This window comes from Haliotis rufescens, unplaced genomic scaffold (assembly GCF_023055435.1).
Source record: "Haliotis rufescens isolate VD_foot unplaced genomic scaffold, xgHalRufe1.0.p SCAF_13, whole genome shotgun sequence".
Taxonomy (NCBI): domain Eukaryota; kingdom Metazoa; phylum Mollusca; class Gastropoda; order Lepetellida; family Haliotidae; genus Haliotis; species Haliotis rufescens.
Genome location: NW_025963813.1, coordinates 15,585,880 through 15,613,795, shown reverse-complemented (window position 1 = coordinate 15,613,795; position 27,916 = coordinate 15,585,880). Strand labels below are relative to the sequence as shown.

Below are 27,916 nucleotides of genomic sequence, written 5' to 3'. Positions count from 1 at the left end.
ATCTGGGTCTTCGGCGTGACGATCGAACACTTTAACACTAGGCTACCCCACCGCCTCTTAAATAACAGTATTTGTTTCATGAGTTTTACAAATACTTGTATTCCCCGAAGTAATTATGGTCAACACGGTAGCCCAGTCGCGTCACGAGAAAGTCCTTTGTTCGATTTCCCTTCCAAATTGTGCAAATAGGCATTTAAATCACTCACACGCTCACCATGATCCCGAGGCACGGGACTTAACTGGCTAAAAAGGTCTTGTTCCCACCCTTGCCGAACTAGGCTGGAATTTCCATGCTCAATCTTAGCACCACCAGTGGCTATTACGAGTTATGTCCCTTCTATGTCCACCCTAATGACCAATCAGATTCCAACAAAATGGCGGCGCGCATTCAAGACGATCTGATCGATAATCAAGATCTATATTGTAATCAAACGGGAAGATTTTTCACTATAAGGTATGTCAATGTTTTCGTATTTTTTCTGGTATTTTTTTCCTATTTGACGGTTCATAAGTTGGATAAAACACGGTTCCTCAGTTTGGGTTGAACATATAAAACCGCGAACGAGGAAAAAGCCAAAGCTCAGGAGGCGTGTTATATCCGATACATAGTGACTTAAAAGAATCTAAAAAAACTGATGCTGATTATAAACATGTTCTTTATGTTTGGGTAAAAAAAAGCTATAAGAATGAATCATGATCTACACTTAAAAGCTGATGTTCAATAACTCACCGACATATTTGAGATATTTAGAAAGACATGTTTAAATCAATAAGGCTTGGATCCAGCATGGTACTATTCCAGTCCCGGACTCTCGTGGGATGCATTGTTGAAAAAGACTAATGTAGAACTTAAACTTTCACTGATTATGATATGCACTGGTTTGTTGAGAAAGGATTAAGTGGTGGTATATCAATGGCAGCGAAAAGATACCCAAAGGCCTATAATAAATAAGTTGAAGGATATGGTCCGAGTAAACCTGATACACCCATTACATACAAACAATTTGTATGGATTTGCTGTAGTTTTGCAGGTGGTTTAAGTAGGTAGACAATGACGATGTGAATAATATTCCCAAAGATTCTGATGAGGGTACATACCAGAAGTTGACTTAGCATACCCCCAAAAGTTACATAAACACCATCCGCTAGGTCCTGAAAGATTAATGGTAAACAGTGATTGGATGTCAGAATATCAACACAACTTGATGGGAAAGACAAGGTTAGCTAATGTTGAAAAACTCGTACCAAATTTGATGGATAAGACAAAATATATAGTCCACTATAGAAATCTCCAGTTATATTTATCATTGGGAATGAAGCTAAAGAAAATACACTGAGTTCTTAAGTTTGGTTCAATCCCTTGGATGGAACCCAATATAAGGCTGAAGACAGATTTAAGAAAGAAGGCTCCGGGTGTTTTCTAAAAGGAACCTATGAACCTCATGAATAACTATGATAAAACTATGGAGAATCTACGGAAGCGCGTTGATGTAAAATTGGTCAGATCTAAAGAGGAAGAAAGATTTAGGAAACTAATAGCTAGTCCGGTATATTTGCCATATTGCTTGTTTCTTTAACAAATCCTTAGCAACATCTTCAGATACTTTAGCTGCTTGTGCTAGTTTTTGTATTGCCCCTTTACCTTTCAAATATCCTCGTGGGTTGTTCTAAATTTTATCCATTATTTATTAATACTGATGTTCCTTCAATACAACCATTCAGATAAATGTTCACAAACGTGCAAAACAATGAACGATTACAAATCAACAAAAGAAGAACTTGAAAATTTGTCAAAGCATTTATGTACCGAGATCAAATTATCAAATGGCGAGAATGACCACAAGGCGTATATCCTATCAGGGATGTCAAGCCATCCAAATACGATTATCAACTGTTTCTAGCCAATTGTTTTGTTTGTATGTTGTTTAACGCCGCACGCAGCAATATTCCAGCTATATGACGGCGGTCTGTAAATAATCGAGTCTAGACAGTTTGAAACCTGACTCTCTCTTGAATCGTGCTGTTGTTTCAGAGGACCCCACAGAGGGGAGGAACATAGCCCTGCAGGAGCCCGAGGTGGTCGCTAAGCTGAAACTCAAGATTAACCAGTAATCCCTGCACAAACAAGACAATGTTCACCATCAGCTGAACCAGTTCTCCACGGCGGCGTGTGGTCCCCAGGGTGGTGCTGATATCACCATTTCCCATAAAGTCTCCTGATGTCCTGTCCCCCGATACATAGTCCCTGATGGCCTTTGCTAGTCTCTGATAGCCCCCGATGTTCTTTGCTAGCCCCCGATAGCTCCTGATGTTCCTTGGTAGCCCCGATAGCTCTCGATGTCCCTTGCTAGCCCCAGATGGCCCTTGCTAGCCCTAGATGGCCGCTGCTTCCCCCGATAGCCCAAGATGGCCCTTGCTAGTTCTTGAAGACGTATGGTCTTGGCGTCAAACTTTTTCAGAGTACATGTACAGCAGCTATTCAATGACACTGTTTGGTACAACTGACGTAATAAATTTTATTTCTGGTGTTAACTTAGGAGGCGCACATAACCTTTATATCACACCTTAAAATGAAAACATCACTTCTATATCGCCTCATTCCATGTATATATAACCTTTCTGTCTCCTCTTATGTATACATCACTTCTTTATCACCTCATTCCATGAAAAATAACCTTTATGTCTCCTCCTAAGATGTATATGTCACTTCAATATCACCTCATTCCATTTGCATATAACCTTTATGTCTCCTCCTAAAATGTATACATCACTTCAATATGACCTCATTCAATGAAAAATAACCTTTATGCCTCCTCCTAAAATGTATATGTCACTTCAATATCACCTTATTCCATGTCTATATAACCTTTGTGTCTCCTCCTAAAATGCATACATTACTTCAATATCACCTCATTCCATGTATATATAACCTTTATGTCTCCTCCTAAAATGTATACATCACTTCAATATCAACTCATTCCATGTACATATAACCTTTATGTCTCCTTCTAAAATGTATACATCTCTTCAATATCACCTCATTCCAGGTGCATATAACCTTTATGTCTCCTCCTAAAATGTATACATCTCTTCAATATCACCTCATTCCATGTGCATATAACCTTTATGTCTCCTCCTAATATGTATACATTTCTTCAATAACACCTCATTCAATGAAAAATAACCTTTATGTCTCCTCCTAAGATGTATATGTCACTTCAATATCACCTCATTCCATGTCTATATAACCTTTATGTCTCCTCGTAAAATATATACATCACTTCACTATCTCCTCGTTCCATGTCTATATAACCTTTATGTCTCCTCCTAAAATGTATACATTACTTCAATATCACCTCATTCCATGTCTATATTACCTTTATGTCTCCTACTAAAATGTATACATCACTTCAATATCAACTCATTCCATATACATATAACCTTTATGTCCCCTTCTAAAATGTATACATCTCTTCAATATCACCTCATTCCATGTGCATATAACCTTTATGTCTCCTCCTAAAATGTATACATCTCTTCAATAACACCTCATTCAATGAAAAGTAACCTTTATGTCTCCTCCTAAGATGTATATGTCACTTCAATATCACCTCATTCCATGTATATATAACCTTTATGTCTCTTCCTAAAATAGATACATCACTTCAATATCACCTTATTCCATGTCTATATAACCTTTGTGTCTCCTCCTAAAATGCATACATTACTTCAATATCACCTCACTCCATGTATATATAACCTTTATGTCTCCTCCTAAAATGTATACATCACTTCAATATCAACTCATTCCATGTACATATAACCTTTATGTCTCCTTCTAAAATGTATACATCTCTTCAATATCACCTCATTCCAGGTGCATATAACCTTTATGTCTCCTCTAAAATGTATACATCTCTTCAATATCACCTCATTCCATGTGCATATAACCTTTATGTCTCCTCCTAAAATGTATACATCTCTTCAATAACACCTCATTCAATGGAAAATAACCTTTATGCCTCCTCCTAACATGTATATGTCACTTCAATATCACCTCATTCCATGTCTATATAACCTTTATGTCTCCTCCTAAAATATATACATCACTTCACTATCTCCTTGTTCCATGTCTATATAACCTTTATGTCTCCTCCTAAAATGTATACATTACTTCAATATCAACTCATTCCATGTATATGTAACCTTTGTCTCCTCCTAAAATATATATATCACTTCAATATCACCTCATTCCATGTATATATCACCTTTATGTCTCCTCCTAAAATATATATATCACTTCAATATCACCTCATCCCATGTATATATAACCTTTATGTCTCCTCCTAAAATGCAGACATCACTTCAATATCGCCTCATTCCATGTATATATAACCTTTATGTCTCCTCCTAAAATATAAACATCACTTCAATATCACCTCGTTCCAAGCGCATATAACCTTTATGGCTCCTCCTAAAATGTATCCGTCACTTCAATATCACCTCATTCCATGTATATATAATCTTTATGTCTCCTCCTAAAATAGATACATCACTTCAATATCACCTCATTCCATGTATAAACAACCTTTATGTCTCCTCCTAAAATGTAAACATCACTTCAATATCACCTCATTCCATGTGCATATAACCTTTATGTCTCCTCCTAAAATGTATATACATCTCTTCAATATCACCTCATTCCATGTATATATAACCTTTATGTCTCCTTCTAAAATGTATACATCAATTCAATATCATCTCATCCCATGTATATATAACCTTTATGTCTCCTCCTAAAATATATATATCACTTCAATATCTCCTCGTTCCATGTCTATATAACCTTTATGTCTCCTCCTAAAATGTATACATTACTTCAATATCAACTCATTCCATGTATAGGTAACCTTTGTCTCCTCCTAAAATGTATACATTACTTTAATATCACCTCATTCCATGTATATATCACTCTCACAGTGTCTACTTACCGGTATATCGCTACTGTTACCATGCTTATATCACCACACACACACACACACACACACACACACACACACACACACACACACACACACACACACACAAAAGACATATATATATATATATTTCATAACGACAAAGGGATCATCTTAACACTGACGTAACCATTTGCGATTGGTTTCCAATGTATAGCGTCTGCAGAATCAACAGATGATACAGGGATTCAAAGAAACATATCTAATTATTGTTCCCATGATCTGTTGTTTCTCGGCTGACAAAGCCCCCACCACAACTTTATCTAGGACAGGTCACAGCGCTCTCTCCTTGTTGACCCAGGAATAACGCCTTCCTTAACGAGACGCCGCTTTTTGCGTTCTCGAAAAAACCGTGTCGTCACGCGCATGTCAGGTAATAACACGTGACCTTCTTCAGCATTTACCACGCTCCCGTGAAGATAAGACGTTGCCGCCCAACTGCTTCTTCAGCAACAGTTGGACATCAACGAAAATCATTTTCACGAATTTATTTCGGAATCGGTTATTAGTACGTCCATTTGACAACCTGTAGTCATGGCTTCGACGTGGATATACATCACGCTGACGATGTTGCTGTGTGTGGAGTCGGGAGAGTCAAGGACGTTTCGAGCTGCAGTTCTTGAACATGCCCTGCACCTTCCCGACACAACTTCAGTCGTATCCAGGCAACAAGCACTGTTATGAAATATTTCCTTTATAATGTAGACGTATATGTACAGCATGGGTGGTGATATTTGTGTCTCGCAGTAAAATGGATAGAGCGCCTGCCACGAGAGCCGAAGATCAGGGGTTCGATCCCCGGCCGCGTCATGCGTTAAGTAGTATAGGTAATAGGGGTTCTGGACCACTTCCACTGGAGCAGGATTCATATACCTATACTGCTACTACAGGAGGAATTTTTTATGCCAAAATGATGATGCGATTTAATGATAGTCATAAGATTAAGTTAAATTGGCTCTAGGTGGAGTCAATGATATAAATTTGTATAGGTAATGATGGTTCTGGACCACTACCAATACCTGGGGCCAATCATTGCTTTAGATGAGCCTAAATGGTAATAAAAATATTCTTCATTATTTTTATCGATAAAGCGATATTCAACATTTTTATTAAGTTCTTCGTTCATTTTACTAGGAGACCAGACTATATAACTACACTCTTTTTGTAAATTGATAAGAAACAATTGATAACCGTATTTGGTTGGTTTGACATCACTGATATAATAAAAACCTTGTGGTAATTCTTTCCATTGAATAGCTTTCTCCATTATTATATATTTATGTTAGCATTTGTCTAAATGTAATCACACGATAGTAAACAATCTATTTTTAATCTCCAACCAGTTCTTTGGTTTTGGCACGGAATAATTGACGCGCTTGTTGCCTCCCCTCTTCTATGAACTTTTTTTTCTCGTCTTCGCTAATACCACTGGTCTTACGAGATTTTGATCGAATCTCCTGCTTCATTTTATTGTATTTGTTGAGCTCCGACAGCACTAAACGAAACTCATCCTCGGATATCTTACAATCGGCCATTGCTGTCGAAATATGATCCTCAATGCTGTTCAACTTTGCTTCGGCGAGTATCCGAATACTATCGTGTTTTAATGCTTTCTTTTGTAACCTACGAGAAATGAATTTTATCGCTATTCCTGCCAGTCCCGAGACTCCAGCGGTTATTTCCATGCCGAGCACGATAGGCGCGGCGATTATAGTTGATAGTAAACCGATACCCGCTACACCGAGTCCCATGCCAGATACTACAAGAGCGGTGTTAACTCCGTCCAGAGCATTCACGGCTCTGCGATACTTTTTATACAATCCAAGTCTCAACTCCCTCTCCTTCCCTATTCGATGTTTTATGTCGCTTATTTGATGTAATCGAAATCCATCAACGGTATCCATCTTTTCAAATGCTTCATTGAGCGCCGGATATAAACTCATAGTGTATATAACGATCATATAATAGTCTTTAATTGGTCTTGCTTAAATGTTTTGAGACTATACATCAACCTTATCAAATGTATATTATACGGCAAGAATATCTTAGAAAGAGAAATACTGTCACTTTTAATAATTTGGACCCCCTCGAGGGTTGCAACGGGCGATGCTCCGATATGAATAATACTGCAACGTTGACGCTCGTGATTCTTGAACCATTTAATCGATAGACCTGGTAATATATCGAAGGCATCTTCCGGTGCATCTCCGAACAAGACTTCAATAATAAGCGTAGAAAGATTAGGTATTGCACTCAAGTTATCTTTAATATCTTCGAATTCAGTAACCAAATTTAAAGTAACATTTTTTAAGGCCGGACGACTATATATCATATGACCTGGGTTTTCTGGCAGGGGGGTAACTAACACACTTTTTCGTTTTGACGGGATATAAGCCGCGAGTACGATGCCACTATTTATTATCTTAATTAAATTATGTCCCTTACCCATCATCACATAAGGTGGGGTAATGACGATATTCAGTAGCCACTCGATGTTTGCTTCAACCATAGTCCATTTATTATCGTCGTTGTGAGTAATATTGTAAGAAGTGTTTTTAAGGAGTCTACTAACATCGACATCGCTTAAATCTCCTAGATTACCCGTGAATGTGACTTCTTTCCGCTTGTATACATTATCGTGTAAGTGTAAAGCGTATAACTTACCATTGTAACCGGGTTTATCAAATCCTTCTGTGTCTCCGAGATCGGAAAGCGCAATTGTATTACATTGTCTTACTGTTCCAGGGCCTGATGCATCAACCATTATTTTTAATATGGAGTGTTACACTTAAGTATCCTATATGTACAGGTTGATGTTTTACATCTAATACAGAAATTTTGAGGTCTGAAATAATACCACGCTTCAATTTTTTATATTGTAATGACGAGAAAGATTCCGTTCTACCGCTATTATATTTTTCATTTTTCACTGGAACACTTCTGAGCAAAGTTGAAGGACTTTCTAGTTGAATATTATTTGTCGTACTGATTTGATCAAGATGGATACACAACTCTTTATAGGGAACTAAATCGGACAATGTCTCTCCATCAAATGTTGCCTTGAATATTGATAAAATTCCGCGTGTAAATCCAAGTGTAGCTGATAAGTTCCCTACAATCCGTACACCTTTTTCTCCAGTGTCGAATTTCAACATTCCATTGGACTCATTTTGTGTTAGACTAATTCTATTAGACTTAAAAATTTCATCATTGAGTGAGCATACGCTGTAATACCCATCAGGTATAATAATGAATTTTTCAATAATATTTTGTTCATCTAATATCCATATCTTATTATTACCTCTCGCAGCACTTATATTGGTCCACAGTGGGTAATATGTTACGTCGCATAGAGCGATTTCGAGTTGTCCATCCGAGTTATCGATAGTATGAAGCAGTTCAATAGACTGGCCATTTGTTATTCCCGGGAGTGTAACATACATATTAAATATACAATGATACTATATCATAACTTAAATATGGAATCAACCATTATATAATATGGAGTGTTACACTTAAGTATCCTATATGTACTGGTTGGTGTTTTACATCTAATACAGAAATTTTAAGGTCTGAAATAATACCCCGCTTTAATTTTTTATATTGTAATAACGAGAAAGATTCCGTTCTACCGCTATTATATTTTTCATTTTTCACTGGAACACTTCTGAGAAGAGTTGAAGGACTTTCTAGTTGAATATTATCCGTCGTGCTTATTTGATCAAGATGAATGAACAACTCTTTATAGGGAACTAAATCGGGTAATGCACTAGGTACAAACATTCTTACGTCGGGAGATAATGTTGTTTCTCTTCCCAATCCAAGTGTGTATGCTAAGTTCTCACCAATAAGTATTTTTTCGTTTCCATTGATGATTTTCATTGTCCAATTCGACTCATTTTGTGTGATACTAAATTTAATAGTATTTAAAAATAAAAATTCCATATCATCCTTAAAATAATCATTGAGTGAGCTTATGCTGTAATACCCATCAGGTATAGTAAAAATTCTATCAATTCTATTTTGGTCATCTATTATATGTATCTCATTATTTTTTCTCGCAGCACTTATATTGGTCCACCGTTGGTAATACGTTACATCACATAGAGCGACTTCGAGTTGTCCATCCGAGTTATCGATAGTATGAAGCAGTTCAATAGACTGACCATTTGTTATTCCAGGTAGTGTAACATACATATTAAATATACAATGATACTATATCATAACTTAAATATGAAATCGAGATACATTACTAATCAATCGATTATAGTAACTGCCTCTGGTGCTGAATTTTTTGTTAAATTCCCAGATATCTTTGAAAATTACAGGGTCACGGCAACTAGCGATAAAATGGTGCACGATTGGTTTCACAATCCTATGCAATTTTGGCAGAATCAGTTAAACTTTGCCATATGGTGTGCCACAACGGGATGTGGCGTATCTGTTAATGCCCCAGGATTTATGCTAAATAAGTCTGTTTTATTATTTCACGTGTATTATCAGATTAGACGTATACTTAAAGAAATTAGTGCTCCATTACCGCAGGATCGAGCGTGGAATTCCACAAATAATAATTATGATAGGTCCGCGTATGAGCGTATTTGTAATGAATTTAATGTTTCTACGAGTAAAGATTGGCGTATTAAAGGAGCAAACCATGGTCTAGGTGTTCCTTACAGCGGACAAAGAACTGTTAAAGAAGTCAGCGATGATTTAGTTAAAAAAACTCATCGACCATTCGATCCATTTAAATTCTTACAGAAAGACAATCTTTTTGTAAGATTGCATAATCTTAATCATGGCTGGGAACTTTCGAGTAACGATTGGAGAGGTTCCCTTATGAGTTTTAAGGGTGGTTTGGCTTATATTGTTACAAAATTTATACAAATGAACGATACCGCAAACGCTTGGAATGAATTTCTTAATGATAAAACGGAAAATAATTTTACTAACCCAGGATTTGTAAGATTTAATGAATCGATAAGAACTTATGTATGGGCAATTCTCGGTGCACAATCGCAAACACGAACATCCATTATCGGTACTGGGACGGCGCTCGATGCACAAAAACAGTTTGTCGCAAACGTGGAGGACGCCATTAATTCACCAGTTGACATGCCATCGTCTATAAAGCGTTTTCAAGATGCATTACAGTACGCTCAATCCAAAGTGGACTTCGTTTATGCGCCGGGACTATACATGTCTCCGAGTAATATGGAACTTAAGATCGGTCAAGTGATAGGTTATAATAATAAAATTGTTATCGCTACCGATCAACAAAAACCAGGTATAAATTCAGATATTAACGTCGAATTAATAACGCAAACGATCACGGGCGAAAAGGGAATAGTCAAGCCACAAACACCAACTATCGCTAAAACTTCTACTAATGCACAACCATCTACTAATGCACACGCACAAGTACCACCGCATATTGAGGCTAAAAATCAACAACATATCGATGAAAAAACAGCGCTCGTAGTGGGTGGAGTCTCGGTTGGCTTACTCATGATTTGGTTAAATAGTTCTTAGCGAACACGTACAACAGCCCTGCAATTGCTACGATCAACCCCCACAAGTTTTGACTAAGCCAAGTGGTGGTCTTAGCTAATAAATTCAATAGCCAGGAAACAACACTCCCTATTATACCGGGAAGTGCGGCCGCGGCTTTCTCAGCGAGCTTTCCCAGTGCTGAACCTAATGCTTTTAAATGCTTTTTTATCCACTCTTTTATACCATTTTTATCGCTAGGCGGTGTACCTCCACCTGTACTACCACCTGTTAATGAGAGAGTCAAAGTCGATATAATAAAACCCAACGCGGTTAAAATACTGGCAATGGTTATTCCCTGTTCTCTGAACAATGTTTTAATTTTATTGGCCAGTGTAGTGTCATCGTTGAGGACTTGATCCATAGTTTCTCGAATACGACTTATTTGCGAACGAAGTGCCTTTCTATTACTGGAAGCTGCTTCGAGGCGGGCCGATCTTTCGTCTTCTAAGTTACGTAATCTTTCTGCTACGCGGCGTCTACTGAACTCATCGCCCGCCTGTTCGAGTTTTGTTTTCTCTTTAGCTATATGCTTATCGATTTCGGATATCTTGGCTATATTATTGATGAGTTCTCCCCGCACTGTTCGCATTGCCTTGTCAAGACCTCGTAATTCCCTAATACTGAACTCTGAATATGGTGATACACTGACCGTGGAATTATCGTAATAGGTATCTAAGATTTCTCCGAGTCCGTTCGAGGCCACGTTAGAGGCTTCTTCCAAATCATCTGTATTACTGAGTTCAGTACGCACGGTTCGAAGAACCTTAGTAGTCTTCGGGGGAAGTCGTCCGTATTCTACAAAACCTAATTTATCACGAACAAACTCGCGACTATGTTTACCAGCTATAGTAGACAAGGCTAGGGGCTTACGAGTACTATAATGCATAAGATCAATATGCGGAGAGTCACGCAGTCGCAATATTCCTTTACTATCTAGCATAAACTTTGAATACTCACGACCTATTGGGATAACATAATTTTTATCATCTTTTAAGGCATCGTAATAATCATTGACGGTTGATTGTAAAATTTCATCGTTAAGATTCGTGCCACCAAAGTTGGTTTCATCAGTACCCTCTTCGTTTGGGTTATCAAAGTCATCAAATGTACTTAGATCTAAGACATTATGTTCAAAATTAGCCATTTTTATATTAAACATAGGGTACATAATTTCAATATAAACAATGTCTTCGCAATACGGACGCAAGTTAAACCCACAACGTAGACTTCGAGATCCATTAGGGGTCAAGGCAATTCGTCAGTCTGTAACTATAACTAATAACCCTAGTACCATCGATCAGAATCAAACGCTTCTGGTTCGCTTTCCTAATCTTGGCGCACACGATGTGTTAGTTCCGGGAACTGTACGACTAGCATTTACGATTAGTTTGACTTCTACAGACGTTAACAGGGAGCCCGTTCAGAACATAGGTCGTGCTATCGTTAAGAAAATCGCCATTAAAATTAGCGGTAATGAGGTTTTGAGTATCGATGATAGCGATGTATACTATTGTTACATGGATCTCTGGAGAACGGATAAAGAGCGGGAAAACTTACAGTACCAAGGTATTTGTAATAAGAACACATTGAGACTGCGCGTGGGTGCTGAAAATGGTGTTGATACCAACGAAAAAGATAAGGCCGTTGCCGACGCATTAGGTAACAGATTCTATGTTCCCTTAGACTTTGAATTACTAGATTCCCACATGCCCTTTTATCAAGCATCCCTAGGCGATAGGTTAGAATACGAACTCACTTTTAATGACTACGGTAGAGTAATCAGATCTGCTAATGATGATGCTAGCTATTCCATTGATAATATCTCTCTGGAGTACGATATGATAACGGATCCCGAATTAGCCAGACAAATTCGTAACCAGTATACCGGAAGTTTAGCCATTTTGTACGATCGCGTGCTGCGACACCGAAAGATCACGAGGGACAAAAAAGATACGATGTGGAATATCAATCTAAACGTTCCCACGAGGTCGTTGAAGGGTATTTTAATGTTGTTCGAGGACCCCTCCGATGCGTTTAAAAGAAATACCGAGAAGTTTTACAATCCCAAGATTACAAAAGTAGAATTGACTATCGAGGGCGTTCCTAATCAACTATATAGCCAAGGAATGCTAGCGTATCACCAGTGGGATGAGATTAAAAAACTTCCTTCTATAAAACGTTCTCCGGAAGTTAACGCGGTCGTGAAAGATCTGTCTCTCGGGAGTGTATCGATGGGTGAATACCTCACCACGAAGTACGCGCTATGGCTCGACATGCGAACAACGGACGATGACCAATTACACGGCAGTGGGAGGAGAATAGAAAATGCTAGCGAGGGTGCCACCATACAGATAACGAAGCTTCAGGAAGCGGCTGGTAAATTAAACATATATTTGTACGTGATTATGGATGCGCAACTTAATATACAGAATGGGAGATTCGTGCAAGCAATCTATTGATAATCTTTTACCTAAAGATCCGCACTGCACTATCATATGCGGGCAAACGGGATGCGGAAAAACAGCTTTTATTCTAGATATTTTAGAAAGTCATTATCGGGACGTTTTCGATCATATCATTATTCTGTGCCCGACTATAAGCGTTAATAAAACCTACCTATCGAGAGATTGGGTAATGAATGACGACGGGGTACACAGAGTCGATCCGGGCGATCGTTTACAAGACTGCCTCCGAGTATGTCACGAAAAATACAAAGGAGAATCGACCCTTTTCGTAATAGACGACTGCAGCGCGAGTAAAGAACTCACAAAAAAGAAAGATATGCTTTCCTATTTAGCATTCTCCGGTCGGCATACTCAACATAGCGTTTGGGTACTTACTCAAAAATACAACTCTGTCCTGAAAGATCTCAGAGAGCAGACCAAATGGGTAGCGCTTTTTCATTGCAAAGATCGAGATTCATTCGAGGAATGTTTACGCGAAAATGATGTCATTTATACCAAGGGCGAACGAGACAAAGTCAGAAAAGTGTTAGCGGCAACGAAGCACTGTAAACTCGTATTAAAAACCGATAAACCAGCTGCTTATGCAATTGCTTAGCAAATTATAGCAAATTGTAGCAAAATTATAGCAAAAATGTAGCAAATTATAGCAAAATGTAGCAAATTATAGCAAATTGAACATTAGCGGTTAATATTACATAAAAATGTGGTTCGAAATCCTCATTCTTTCACAACAGTTCATTATTAACGGGATGTATTGGATATGTCATATTATATTATGTTAGACTTAAATATCTCCTTAGGTATTACATTATGGAATGCGACGAACTCATCGAACAAATGCTCAAAGAATCTGATGCAGATCAACAAGTTACAGATAAATCTTTAGATAAACATAGAGAAAGACTTGCCGCTTTGGTAGCCGGTGGAAAATGTTCCGAATATTTGGGAGAAAATTATACCATCGAAAAAATTGATAACATGACCGACGAAGAGATTAAAAAACTGTACGCTCGTTACGAGTCTAGACTGGGAGCTACCATGACTAAAACGATAGGGTCTTCTATATTACAACTATACACAGCCGTAGCTAGTACGTTTCTCCCCATCCCGGCAGAACATCGCCTGTATTTATGCGAATCTCTCGAGAAAGACCCATTCATCGAACATGCTATAAGCGCAGTGAGCTGTGAGTTTTATCATAGATACGGAATGTTCTTAGCTCCGTTCACCACAGCTTTAATAACGGCTAGGTATTGTCAATTTAAACATACGTGCCCACTTAATAATATAAATGGAGACACAACAGATTGCGGAAACACAATCACAACAGGTGACACCACAGATTGTGAACGAGGAACAACAGATTGTGGAAACGCAACAACAGATTGCGGAACAACAAGTGAATGAGAAAACAAAAAAACAACCCAGAGTTACTAAGAATCCTTTGAAAATAGCTGCAGGAAGAAAGGGAGGGCTGGCGAGGAAAGCAAAATTAATAAATAATTCAAATATTAATCCTATTAAAACATGGGCACTAGTAGGAGTTGCTGGTATAGCGGCTGTATGGTTCTTTTATAAGTCCGGAGAAGAGAAAACGTCACCCCCGCCGCAACAACAAGTTCAATTAGAGGTTAGTCCTCATATAATGCTATAAGAAGCATGACTACTCCAGCTACAGACGGTAAAATGTTGGTAAACGCGACGTATCATTCAGCGGTGGTCACCGGCTTGGCCATTGGCTATGCCCGTATGGCTAAAATGATTACTAAAGCCACACCTCCCAAGCTAGATTTTAATGGATATGACATACCAATGATGGTTCTGGATATTGGATTAGCTATGGCAACGAAGGATATGCTCATCAAACAAGGACTTATCCCGGAAGACATAATGAAGTAATTAAACATTTGAATATTTATATTTATATAAACATTTGAATATTTTATATTATTATACATATGGCATCAATTGCGATGATGGTCGGTGGAGCTATTGTTAATGCTCTAGCTTTTTCGGGGAGTAATTTTTTATTTTCTAGTATGAGAGGTTCGGAGCAGAAAAGACATAATAAAGCTTTAGAACAATACCAAGCAGCCCAGTTACAATATACACAGCAGAGAATGAAGAGATTAGACTTTATTCATGAACAACTGATTAAGGAAGGACATTCAATTCAAACGTTTAAGGATGTCGAATCTGCCATGCACGAATACTTCCTCGTTTATGGGAAAAAACTAGACCCAATACCGAGACCAACAATGAGTCAGTTTTATACACCGTCAGAGGAACAAAAGAACCGAGAGATCACATTTATCATGTTGGGATTGACTTCTGTATTGATTTTCAGCTATACCATGCATAAGTCGGAGTGACAGCTGTGGCTATGCATAATCAATATCTCGCAGTGTAGCTGTGATTTGCATTTAGACAAATGATATGATAGATGTATATACCATGAATAACTGCAAGTTTACACTCATGGGGAAGACTACTCTTTGTAACCGACGCTGTGTTGATTTTTTTTTACTGCGGGATACACAACTATTACATCAGGCGCGGAAACATCAACTATACGTGTTCTGTATGCGGGATAGGGGTCAAAGGTCGTTATTGTTTATGTAAGGAACACGGTGCTGATAGGGTCAGGAACCAGATTATTTATGCTAGGAAGAGAGATTACATCAATGAGAGGAATAGGTTGGGGAGAATATGTATTTAGATATATGAAAACAACCAATTAGACATTTGTCTCATTTTGCATATACCATTCAACCACAATGGTTTTTGTCAGAGAATTAAAAGCTATGGCAAAGCAAAGTGGACTGCGTGGATATTCTCGTATGAGAAAAGCTGAATTGATGGATTTACTCGGTTTGGAATACAACAGACCCCAGACTGTTAGAGAACTCAAAGTTCGAGCGAGAAACGGTGGGCTGAGAGGTTATTCTCGAATGAGAAGAGCTGAATTGATCGCTTTACTAGATAATAATCAACCTATTGATAATGATATTCAACCTAATAATGATGATGATAATCAACAACAAGAATTAATATTTGTACCCACATCCGCCGGCGTTGGTAAATATCTAAGAGGTTGGAAGATGGATATTAATTCCAACATGGATGTTAACGATATTAAGCCCATAATATCGAGTAAAATTAACGAGGAATTAGATGATTTACATAGTATAAAATACCAGCTGACGATTAAAATGACATTGAGTAAAAGTAACACAGACGATAGCACCGAATATACCGAACCATATTTCCGTAGCAATCAAGAAGTTATAACCGAATCCGATACTATAAATTCATCATTAGATACATCAATTCAGAGGATACAGGAAACTTTAGAACGCTGGACTAATAGAGGTTCGGGTTGGGGTGTTGATAAAATCGATAGTTTATATTTAGATATAGCAAATTATATGCCCTTCAAAGGTGGATCTTATATAGATTTACCTCCGTATTATAAGAAGAAAAAAGCCATAATTAACGTAAAAAATAAATCCGATGACTGTTTAAGAATGATGATAAGATCTGCATTGTTCCCCGTAGACAAGCATCCAGATAGACCTTCTAGCTATCCTCAAAACGATGGACTCAACTTCGATGGTATAGACGAACCTACACCAATATCACAAATTGATAAGGTGGAAAAGCAAAATAATTTAGCTATAAATGTTTTTGGACATTCTAAAGGAATTGTTGTACACAGGATAAGCTCCGCTCCGGAAAATATTCCCAGAATCAATTCATTTCTGATCGAAAAAGATGGTAAATATCATTATACGTGGATAAAGAGTTTAAACAGGCTGCTATACGATCAAACTAAATATAAGGGAAAGAAATATTTCTGCGAAAGATGCCTGCATGGGTACAGCAGACAAACGCATAAAGAAGACTGTAGAGGTGTTGGACAGAATGCTATCAGGATCGATATGCCTAAAGAGGGAAAAAATATATTAAAATTTGAACATTATTGTAATCAAATGCCAGTACCGTACGTAATTTACGCCGACTTCGAAGCGCTTATCAAACCCATAGAAAATACCAACCATAATAATCAAGATAATAGTTTTACGTACAAAACTCAAGAACATATTCCTTGTGGGTTTGGATATATAGTTGTAAGGTATGATGGGAAAACAAACACTCCCGTGATTTACAGAGGTCCCGATGCAGCGGGAAAGTTCCTAGAATATCTACAAAATGAAGAGAGAATAATCAGGGAAAAACTATCGTGTAAGATACCCATGCGTATGACGAGGGATGATTGGAGTGCCTATAAGAAGTCAACGAGTTGTCACGTTTGTAATAAACCCCTAGATGGGGATTCCGTAAGAGATCATTGTCACGTCACGGGTAATTATCGGGGAGCCGCTCATAACGAGTGTAACTTGAAACTAAAAATGAACTCTCAAACAATACCCATCCCCGTTGTGTTTCACAACCTTAGGGGATACGATTCACATCTCATTATGCAAGCTATCTCGAAGACCGACGGCGGTTTAACGTGCATTCCTAACAATATGGAAAAATACATATCGTTCTCGTTGACTAAACCTATACATTATAGGGACAAGGATGGGAAATCTAGAACAAAGCAAAGTAATGGGCTTAGATTCATAGACTCCGTACAGTTTCTGTTATCTTCCCTGGACAATTTAGCTAATGCGAACAATCCCGATGACTTTGCGATAACAAATAAATATACCGATAAGATAACTCGTCATTTGTTGCTGAGAAAAGGTGTATATCCTTACGAATATATGGATGATTGGTCTAGATTCGAAGAAACTGAATTACCAACCCTCGAATCATTCAATAGTAACTTAACAGAATCTAGAATAACAGATGCCGATTATGAACACGCTCTGACGGTGTGGGATAAATTAGGTTGTAAGAATTTAGGCGATTATCACGATCTGTACTTAAAAACAGATGTACTGTTACTCGCCGATATATTCGAGATATTTAGAAAGACATGTTTCAAACAATATGGCTTGGACCCGGCATGGTACTATTCCAGTCCCTGACTATCGTGGGATGCATTGTTGAAGAAGACCGGCGTAGAACTAAAACTACTCACAGATTACGATATGCACTTGTTTATTGAGAAAGGATTAAGAGGCGGTATATCGATGGCAGCTAAAAGGTATTCTAAGGCTAATAATAAATTAGTGGAAGGATACGATCCCAGTAAACCCGACACCCACATATTATATCTCGACGCTAACAATTTGTACGGATGGGCTATGAGTCAACCTTTACCCACGGGTGGTTTTGAATGGGTCAATGATATCAATGTGAATAATATCCATAATATCGAAGTGAATAAAGGGTACATACTAGAAGTTGACTTGGAATATCCAAGTTCGTTACATAAAGATCATAACAGTTATCCGCTAGCTCCCGAAAGATTAATGGTTAATAAAGACTGGATGTCGGAATATCAACGCTCCTTGATGGGTAATAGTAGGTTAGCTAACGTAGAAAAACTCGTACCAAATTTGATGGATAAAACAAAATATATAGTTCACTACAGAAATCTCCAGTTGTATCTATCGTTAGGTATGAAACTTAAGAAAATACACAGAGTTCTAAAGTTTGATCAAAGCCCTTGGATGGAGCCCTATATAAGGTTGAACACAGATTTAAGAAAGATAGCTACCAGCGATTTCGAAAAGAATCTGTATAAGCTCATGAATAACTCGGTATTTGGTAAAACTATGGAGAATCTAAGGAAGCGTGTTGATGTTAAATTAGTCAGATCTAATGAGGAAGAAAGACTCAGGAAACTTATAGCCAGTCCGGCTTTTAACAGAAGCAAGATATTCGATAACGACTTAGCCGCGTTACATATGCAGAAGAGTAATATAAAATTCAACAGACCGGTGTACGTCGGTATGAGTATTCTCGACTTGTCAAAACACTTAATGTATGACTTTTATTACAACGAACTTAAGAAGCAATACGGCGATAGATGCGAGGTGTTATATACCGACACAGATTCTTTGTTGATGGAAATACAAACCGAGGATGTGTATAAAGATATGGCAGAAAAAATAGATATGTACGACACGAGCGATTACCCAAAAGATAATCCACTGCACAGCGTTGTAAATAAAAAGGTGTTAGGTAAGATGAAGGATGAATGTGCTGGGACCCCTATAGCGGAGTATGTGGGATTAAGACCTAAGATGTATTCTATAAAGAAGTCCGATAATGGAGAGATAAGAAAAGCTAAGGGTGTTAAGAAGTATGTTGTAAAAAAGCATATCAAACACGAACAGTATAAAGAATCATTATTCAACGGTAGAACGTTCAAACACGAGATGAACTCTTTAAGAAGTTACAATCATAGGATATATGGATTAAGAATGAACAAGACATCATTATCCCCCTTAGATACAAAGAGATGGATTGATAATGATGGTGTAAATACCTATGCTTATGGTTATGGTGGTAATACCGTACCGTCGGGAACTATGAACAACTCTTCTCGTACAAATGCCCTACCGGGTCCATCTTGAAGATAATAAAGAATAGGCTCTCCTTCTTTCGTAACCAATCGACTAATGTTATACGTCTTAAGGGACCATATGGGATCGGTTGCACGACGTAGGCCTCCTTCGAGTTCACCGGCCAGGTATAAATATCTTACCCTTACTCTATCCGGAAGTTTTCGTTCTTTGCCTCTCCTCGGTGCTGAAGATTCGGAAGTCACTGATTTCATTTTAATAGCATCGGATGGTTTCTTCCCTATTAATCTCGTTACTTCATTATTCAGCACTGATACAACGGCTGATAATCGTGTCACCCATTCGGTTGATCTCAATCGCTCGGATTTCATTTCGATCCCATACTGATAGCCAAACAAACGTTCCGCTAATGTCCTGTTAAATCTTTCGACGATAGCTTGACTGCGGTGGGCCTCTCTTTCACCACGGACGATTTTGACATCGTTCTTTGTTAACAGTTTAGTTACCGATCCCATAAACTCGCGACCGGGATCTACTTGAAATAGCTTAGGCCATTTTAGCGGTCCACGTTTATATATGCGACTCAGTGCATTAGCTACCTCTGTTGATTCTTTCGATGTTAATGGCTCAGCCTCTTTGTATCGACTAGCCACATCCACTACCGTTAAAGCGTATTTGTACGTTTTGCGTTTTACCTTATCGTGGGGAAGAAACAAGAGGTCAGCCTGATGAACTTCATTCGTTGTAAAAATATCAAACTTCTTCCTCGGTATATAACGCGGTGCCGGTAAATATATCTGCCACATCGCTTGTTTCTTTAACCAATCCTTGGCCACATCTTTAGATACCTTAGCCGTGGTGGCTAATTTTTTTATTGCTCCTACACCTTTCCAATATCCTCGTGGGCTATAGTAAATTTTATCCATTATTAATTAATATTGATATTTCTTTTAAAACGACTTTCGCTGAATCACATCATCATTTTTATACTAATAGAAGCAATGATTGGTCCCCAGGTATTGGTGAGCTAGAGCCAATTTAACTTAATCTTATGACTATCATTAAATCGCATCATCATTTTGGCATAAAAAATTCCTCCTGTAGTAGCAGTATAGGTATATGAATCCTGCTCCAGTGGAAGTGGTCCAGAACCCCTATTACCTATACTACTCGTTAAAAGATGGTACTTGTTGTTACCCTGCCTGGCGCTCGGCATTAAGGGGATAAACAAGAACTGCTCGGCTCAGAGTCAGTAAACTGTGTCTGAGTGGGGTATTCATGTTAAAGTGGGGCATGGTATCTCAGTGGGCCTTGTCCGGACTGGTACAAACAGCCGCTCATAATTAGTGACTAATCCTATTTCACCTTACCTGACATATGTAATGTTAATCTCAAAGACGTATACGCGGAAATAATCATGACTGCGTCAGAGAGCCAACCTGCCTAGCCGCTGTCCGAAGGTCAAGTCCCGACTAACCCAAAGTCTTCTAATTTTAACCAGTCAAATCACTGACAAGCTGCCACGTATCGAATATGATACATCTCTGGTCAGCCTGCAGTATCCCTGTTAAAACCTATACCCTGCCAAACTGCCTACGATATTAACTTACCTGCTATAATGATTGTGAGCTCTCCGCAAGGCCACAAACTTTGCCTCTTGGGTGCACGTGCACCACGTGTCGTTCACACAGGATGTGAAAATCCATTGTGATCAGATGATGTGTTCAGATGCAACGTCACGGTATTTTAAATGTTCAACTCAACGACAGTTGCATCCAAATCATATGTTCCCCTGTTTTTTGTGGGTAAAACATATCATCAACGATCATTTAGTAATTGACATTCAGAAAGCTGTACTCCTCTGAAAGAACCAGAGTGATTCAACAGAATCTTGACAGTAAGAACTCCAGTTGACTGGGTACCGAGAAACAAGATAATATTTTTAACACCAACTCCCAGACAAGCAGAATAAAACACTGTGTGGTATTAAGCGGTAATAAAAAATCGAGAAGAAAATGGTACTCATCTTTAATCTGATTCGTTCTCCTCAGCGGATGTCTGCGTATATACCAGATGCAATAAATCGCTCATGCCACGTACGCTCGATAATTCAGTTTGAAATTAAATTACATTAATACAAAATAAACAGTGTTGTTTACAGGCAGAGATTTTCCTCATTTGTACCACAGTAAACTTCGTTTATAACGAACACGCTTATAACGAACTGATCGATATAACAAACCTATTTTTAGACCCGGCCTTTTGTTGTGTATATTCTGTAAAAATGCTTATAACGAACAACGGTTAATACGAACTAAACTTCGTGGCCACTCGTTTGTTATAACCGTAGTTTACTGTAGATACATTTGTTAGATAAAGATTGAGACCTTTGCATATATACATGTTTGAGTCTTTGGGTAAAAGATCTACTAAATAAAGAGTGAGATGAAACACATTGTCCACTCCAAACACAACCCTCACCAACACAACAATTGCTTTACATATATTACCCAAAAAGGTTTTTTCTCTGTTGTTGCATAAAGGATCATATTATAGCATTTCTTAGTGTGTCTATAAGATGGTATGTTTAATCATTTCCGAAAGATTTAATAGAGACTTACGATAAAGGTGAGGTGAAATGGGGTTTAACGTCGCGTCCAAGATAATAACGCTTACACAGCGACGTGCATGCACGTGTGTGTGTGTGTGGCTGCTTGTACCAGTGCCAGTGCCGCAGATACCGTGCCGCAGTTAAACATGAGTACCCCACTCAGACACAGTAGACTGACTCCGGCCTGACCAGTCCTTGTTTTAGCCGCTTAAAGCCGAGCGCCAGAAGGTTAGAACTATCTTTCAACGTCTTTTGGTATGACGCGGACGGGGATCGAACCCCGGACCTACCACTCTCCGGACGCTCTACCATTAGACCACGAAGGCGGTCTTACAATAAAGACAAACTTACAAGAATATGATTTGTACCTACAAATAACTTTAAATGTAAGCCTTCGTTAAATAATAAAGATGCATTACCTTTGTAGACATTAATTATCTATTAGCATTGTTGAATAGACAAAAATCATTTCGTAGCGATTAAACTGCTGATAAACAAATGTAACATGTGCCATTGACCAGTGGTATTTTGTAGCAGAAATACTCCGAATTGTAATTATTTTCTCTCCCAGAGAAAACAACCCCATACATCTAACAACGAATTGCGTTACATTGTTTTGGCAGCTGTTGTATATTCATTACATTTTGTCGCATCAAAACTTGTATTGTCCATAGACCTGTTATGTTTGTTTGATTGTTGTTGAACGTCGCACTCAACAATATTCCAGTTAAATGGCGGCGGTCTGTAAATAATCAAGTCTGAACCACACAATCCAGAAATTGCCATCATGAGCATTGATCCACGCAATGAGGATACAATGACATGCATCAGCCAAGTCCGCGAGCCTGAACACCGATCCCATTAGTCTGACCTGGATCTTCAAGGGTTAACCGTTATGACCTTTCAACTTGAGGCTGCATATAGCCTATTAAGGTGCAGCTTGTGACTGTTTCTGTTTAAAAAATGATGGGAAACTCTCGTGTTGTGTAGCTCGGCGATAAGGGAACTTTATATAATTACAGTGAAGGTCACAAAGCAAAGAAATACGACCTTCATTTGGCACATAATATATTCACTATAACAGCTGTACCGGGATGTCATGATCGGACTTTGGTCAGTACGTGTATGCTAATGAAAAACGTGTTGAGTGTATGACATATTTACATTCTTGTATCATCAATATTTGCTTAATATGAGCAGCGATAGTTTAACAGTCAGTTGAGGTTAAACCTCTTCAAAAACTATGAGTATGTTTACCAGTGGTATTGCGTTCCATGTTGGGAAATTGGATCCACACAGTGATAGGGTATACGCTGACCTAAAATTCAGGTCACACCGACCAACATGTGATAGGTGAGGTGAAATGGGGTTTAACGTCGCGTCCAAGATTATTGCACTTATATAGCGACGTGCATGTACGTGTGTGTGTTTGTGTGTGTGTGTGTGTGGCTGCTTGTACTAGTCCGGACTGATGCCGATTTATAGTGCTAGCTCACTGAGATACCATGCCGCAGTTGAACATGAATACCCCACTCAGACACAGTATACTGACTCCGAGCCAACCAGTCCTTGTTTTAGCCCCTTAATCCCGAGCGCCAGACAGGGTAACATCAAGTACCATCTTTTAACGTCTTTTGGTATGACGCGGCCGGGGATCGAGCCCCGGACCTTCCGGGCGGACGCTCTACCACTAGAGCTGTCCCAACATGTGATAGTGTCACTGTGAAGCTATACACTTATAATAATATACACATCTGTAATATGCAGCGTTATCTTTTCGTGGCGATCAATCCTGCTGTTATTCTAACAAAGCACTACAGTGTCAATCAAATAAATTGAAAAAACACCATACCTGTTAATATTCTATTTAATAATTACATTTGATTGTGATCTCTATTAAAATGAAATTGTACCATATTCTGTTCCTTTCAGAGTGTTGATATTCTGGTCACACCCGAAGATGGAATATACGGCATGCGGTTTAAAAGAACAATAATAAGACCGTATATGGAAACAATCCCAGATCCAAGGCACCTGACGTGGAACCCGTGTACAGCCGCCGCAGACATACCCAACGTCGACGTCCAACGACGTCTGAGCTGCATGGCCCGTGACAACGCGCTCTACCTGGTAGCCAACTACGGTGATATACAACCCTGCTCCGTTCGAAACGACCCCAACTGCGCTTCCGATGGCCACTACCAATACAACACGGACATTGTGTTCGACCCGAACGGTACACTCATCGCGAGGTACCACAAAAAGCATCTCTTCTTTGAATACCAGTTTGACAAACCAACTGAAGCAGAGAACGTCGTGTTTGAGACGCCGTTTGGCAGATTTCGCGTCATCACCTGCTTTGACATTATGTTTAAGAAGCCAGCAATATCTCTCATTGAAGACCTCAGTGTGGGCAACATCGTGTTCCCTACAGCGTGGATCGACACCCTTCCCCTCCAGGCCGCGATACAATTCCACTCAGCATTCGCCATGGGGATGGGCGTGAACTTCCTGGCTGCAAACATCCATCGGCCCGGGGACAGGTTTCACGGCAGTGGTATTTACACGCCAGATGGCGCTGCGGTATACCACTACAATGACACCATCGGGACTGGAGGCGGTAAACTCCTTATTGCAGACATCGATATTATGGATAAAGCTGCACGTCGTCCTGTTGAGGACCAACCCAAACCAGACTCAAAGATGCTCAGCGTGGATCAGTTTGAGTTTAAGTCCTACCTTTTCAATGATCTGTTTAACTTTGTATCCCTCCGAGATCCTCACGCTGACGAAATCAAGGTCTGCCACAACGCTCTCTGTTGTCACGCTACGTACACGGCCGACCTTAATGAAGGTGACATGTATGCTCTCGGCGCATTTGATGGTCTTCACACATACGAGGGGCAATATCACCTTCAAATATGTACAATGCTTAAATGTGCCAATTCATCCCATTCAAGCTGTGGTACACCAACATTTGATGCCAGCTCCATCTTCTCCAACATTGACATCCGGGGCACATTCAGCACACCCTACATCTTCCCTGAAGTGCTGATGTCAGACACCGGAAGTCTCGCTTTAGCGCAGACGCAGTTGAGTTTCAAGAACGGAAGTCTCGTCACAAAGAATCCCCTGGATCTCCCGTTGTTGTCTGCGACTCTGTTTGGACGGAAGTACAGCTGGGACAACGGTTTCGACGACGACAAGGCGTCTGGTTGCTGCGGTCGCGACAGCATTCTACTTACTATCTACCTGTCCCTGGTCTTAACACTGTTTCTTAAATGAAGATGACACGTGACACCTGATTGAGGCTTCGATTCAAGAATCTTTTCCAAAATCGAACGCTTCATCTCTCCCTATTGTCGTAAACCAAACCGACAACGTTTTACTTGTTTCATTGCTAACGAATCATAAATACAATGTAAGCGAATTTGTTTCTTGTTTTTAGAATGAACATTCTTCTGCTGCATAAAATGCATTTGATATGGGAGTGATACAGTCTGATTGGTAGTTTGAAAGTTTGTCGAAGTTTGCCTTTGGCTCTAATGATCAGCATAAATTGAAATATTTTGTTCGACTGCAAGTACAGTCAGACTTAATTCAAACATTGAATTAATTCAAAGTTATGAAAACGCCTGAGATCAATGCAATTAGTTTGTTGATTTAGAAGAGGGAATTATCTCCAAAAGATTGACTAAATTTAACATTTTTCGTCACAAAAAAATAAAATGACAACATAACCCATTTGCATTATAACCTTGGTGCCATTACAATCAGGGAATTTTGCACTGTGGAAATCCGTTCTAGGTAAAATACATGGCATTGTAAGCAGGGACGTAACAAACAGGTTGGACTGTATCTAGAGTAATAACTGGATTACAGTTTCAATATGTAAACTGTTAATACAGAATTGATAGCATCCCTGTTAATAAGTGGAATACTTCTATTTGTAATATGTCTTCTGTGTGTCAAAATTATTTCATCTACTCAATATATGTTGCTTTCAAATTAAAACTAAGTTCTCTGATGCGGGTGCGTATTCTTGTCAGTTCATGTTCGTCTGAGAAATGATACCAGACAGTTTCTCATGTTTTTGTAAAGTGCATTCAGACTTGCAGATGTTTATGTTATGCATTGATGATATTGCACAAGAATATGCGTATGATAAGTTGGCAGTTAAACAGTATGGTAAATGAAGTATGCTTTATGTACTGAGGTGTCATTACAACCCTTGTCTTCATCAACTGATCACGAGATGTAGATAACCTACCGCACCTTCTGTACTATAGTCTCGTGTTTGCCTTTTAGCCAAGATTAAATGTGATTAATACGTTGCAAGGTTGTGGGTATTTGTGATTTTAACATCCAAAACTTGCTCCCACAAGAGATATCGCTTAGGTGACGTCAAGCGATATCCACATTGTAGATATCGCTGCAATGAAATTGCATCACGATGCTTTGAAGACCATTGTGACGTCATTGGTTACCATGACGTCAGATTCAAATGACAACACTCACGGCCCTGCCACTGAAGCTGTAAGCAGTATTTTTTACACTTATTACTTATTAGTCTACACACTGATAAAATTGGACAAATGATGTTGGATGATAAATAAAACCTCGATGGAGTATCGTTTCATATCAAATATATCAATACTCGTTCATATATGTGATATCAAAAGACACTCAGGTGAGATTCTGTATGTCTAAGACATTAATCGACAACATTTTTGTCATTATGATTAGAAGGAAATTCTTTTTAATACATTTGTATAATGACAAAACATTTTTTGTTGGTTTTACTTATTCCTTTAATATTAAGTGAGTGATTGAGTGAGTATAGTTTTACGCCGCTTTTAGCAATATTCCAGCAAGGGACACAAGAAGTGGGCTTCACACATTGTACCCATGTGGAGAATCGAAACCGGGTCTTCGGCGTGACGATCGAACACTTTAACAACTAGGCTACCCCACCGCCTCTTAAATAACAGTATTTGTTTCATGAGTTTTACAAATACTTGTATTCCCCGAAGTTATTATGGTCAACACGGTAGCCCAGTCGCCTCATGAGCAAGTCCTTTGTTCGATTTCCCTTCCAAATTGTGCAAATAGGCATTTGAATCACTCACGCACTCACCATGATCCCGAGGCACGGGACTTAACTGGCTATAAAAGTCTAGTTCCCGGCCTTGCCGCACCAGGCTGGAATTTCCATGCTCAATCTTAGCACCACCAGTGGCTAATACGAGTTATGTCCCTTCTATGTCCGTCCTATTGACCAATCAGATTCCAACAAAATGGCGGCGCACAGTCAAGACGATCTGATCGATAATCACGATCTATAATGTAATAAAACCAGAAGTTGACTCAGCATGCCCCCAAAAGTTACATAAACACTATCCGCTAGGTCTTGAAAGATTAATGGTTAACAGAGATGGATGTCAGAATATCAACACAACTTGATGGGAAAGACAAGGTTAGCTAATGTAGAAAAACTAATACCAAATTTGATTGATAAGACAAAATATATAGTCCATTAACCTTTACGTCTCCTCCTAAAATGTATACACCACTTCAATATCACCTCATTCCATGTATATATAACCTTTATGTCTCCTCCTAAAATGTATACATCACTCCAATATCACCTCATTCCATGTATATATAACCTTTATGTCTCCTCCTAAAATGTATTCGCCACTTCATTATGACCTCATTCCATGTATATATAACCTTTATATCTCCTCAAATGTATAAATTACTTCATTATCACCTTATCCCATG

The 27,916-nt window shown here is 38.8% G+C and overlaps 1 protein-coding gene across 1 annotated transcript in view; it reads left to right on the top strand.

The window, feature by feature from the left end:
- LOC124116395 (pantetheinase-like) overlaps positions 1-26,117 on the top strand; it is a 39,258-nt gene extending 13,141 nt beyond the window's left edge. The window contains exon 2 of the mRNA XM_046477715.2: positions 24,065-26,117. Within this exon, the coding sequence (XP_046333671.2) occupies positions 24,065-25,417 (1,353 nt within the window). The 3' untranslated portion in view covers positions 25,418-26,117. The remainder of the gene's footprint in view (positions 1-24,064) is intronic.
- The last annotated feature ends 1,799 nt before the right edge of the window (positions 26,118-27,916 follow it).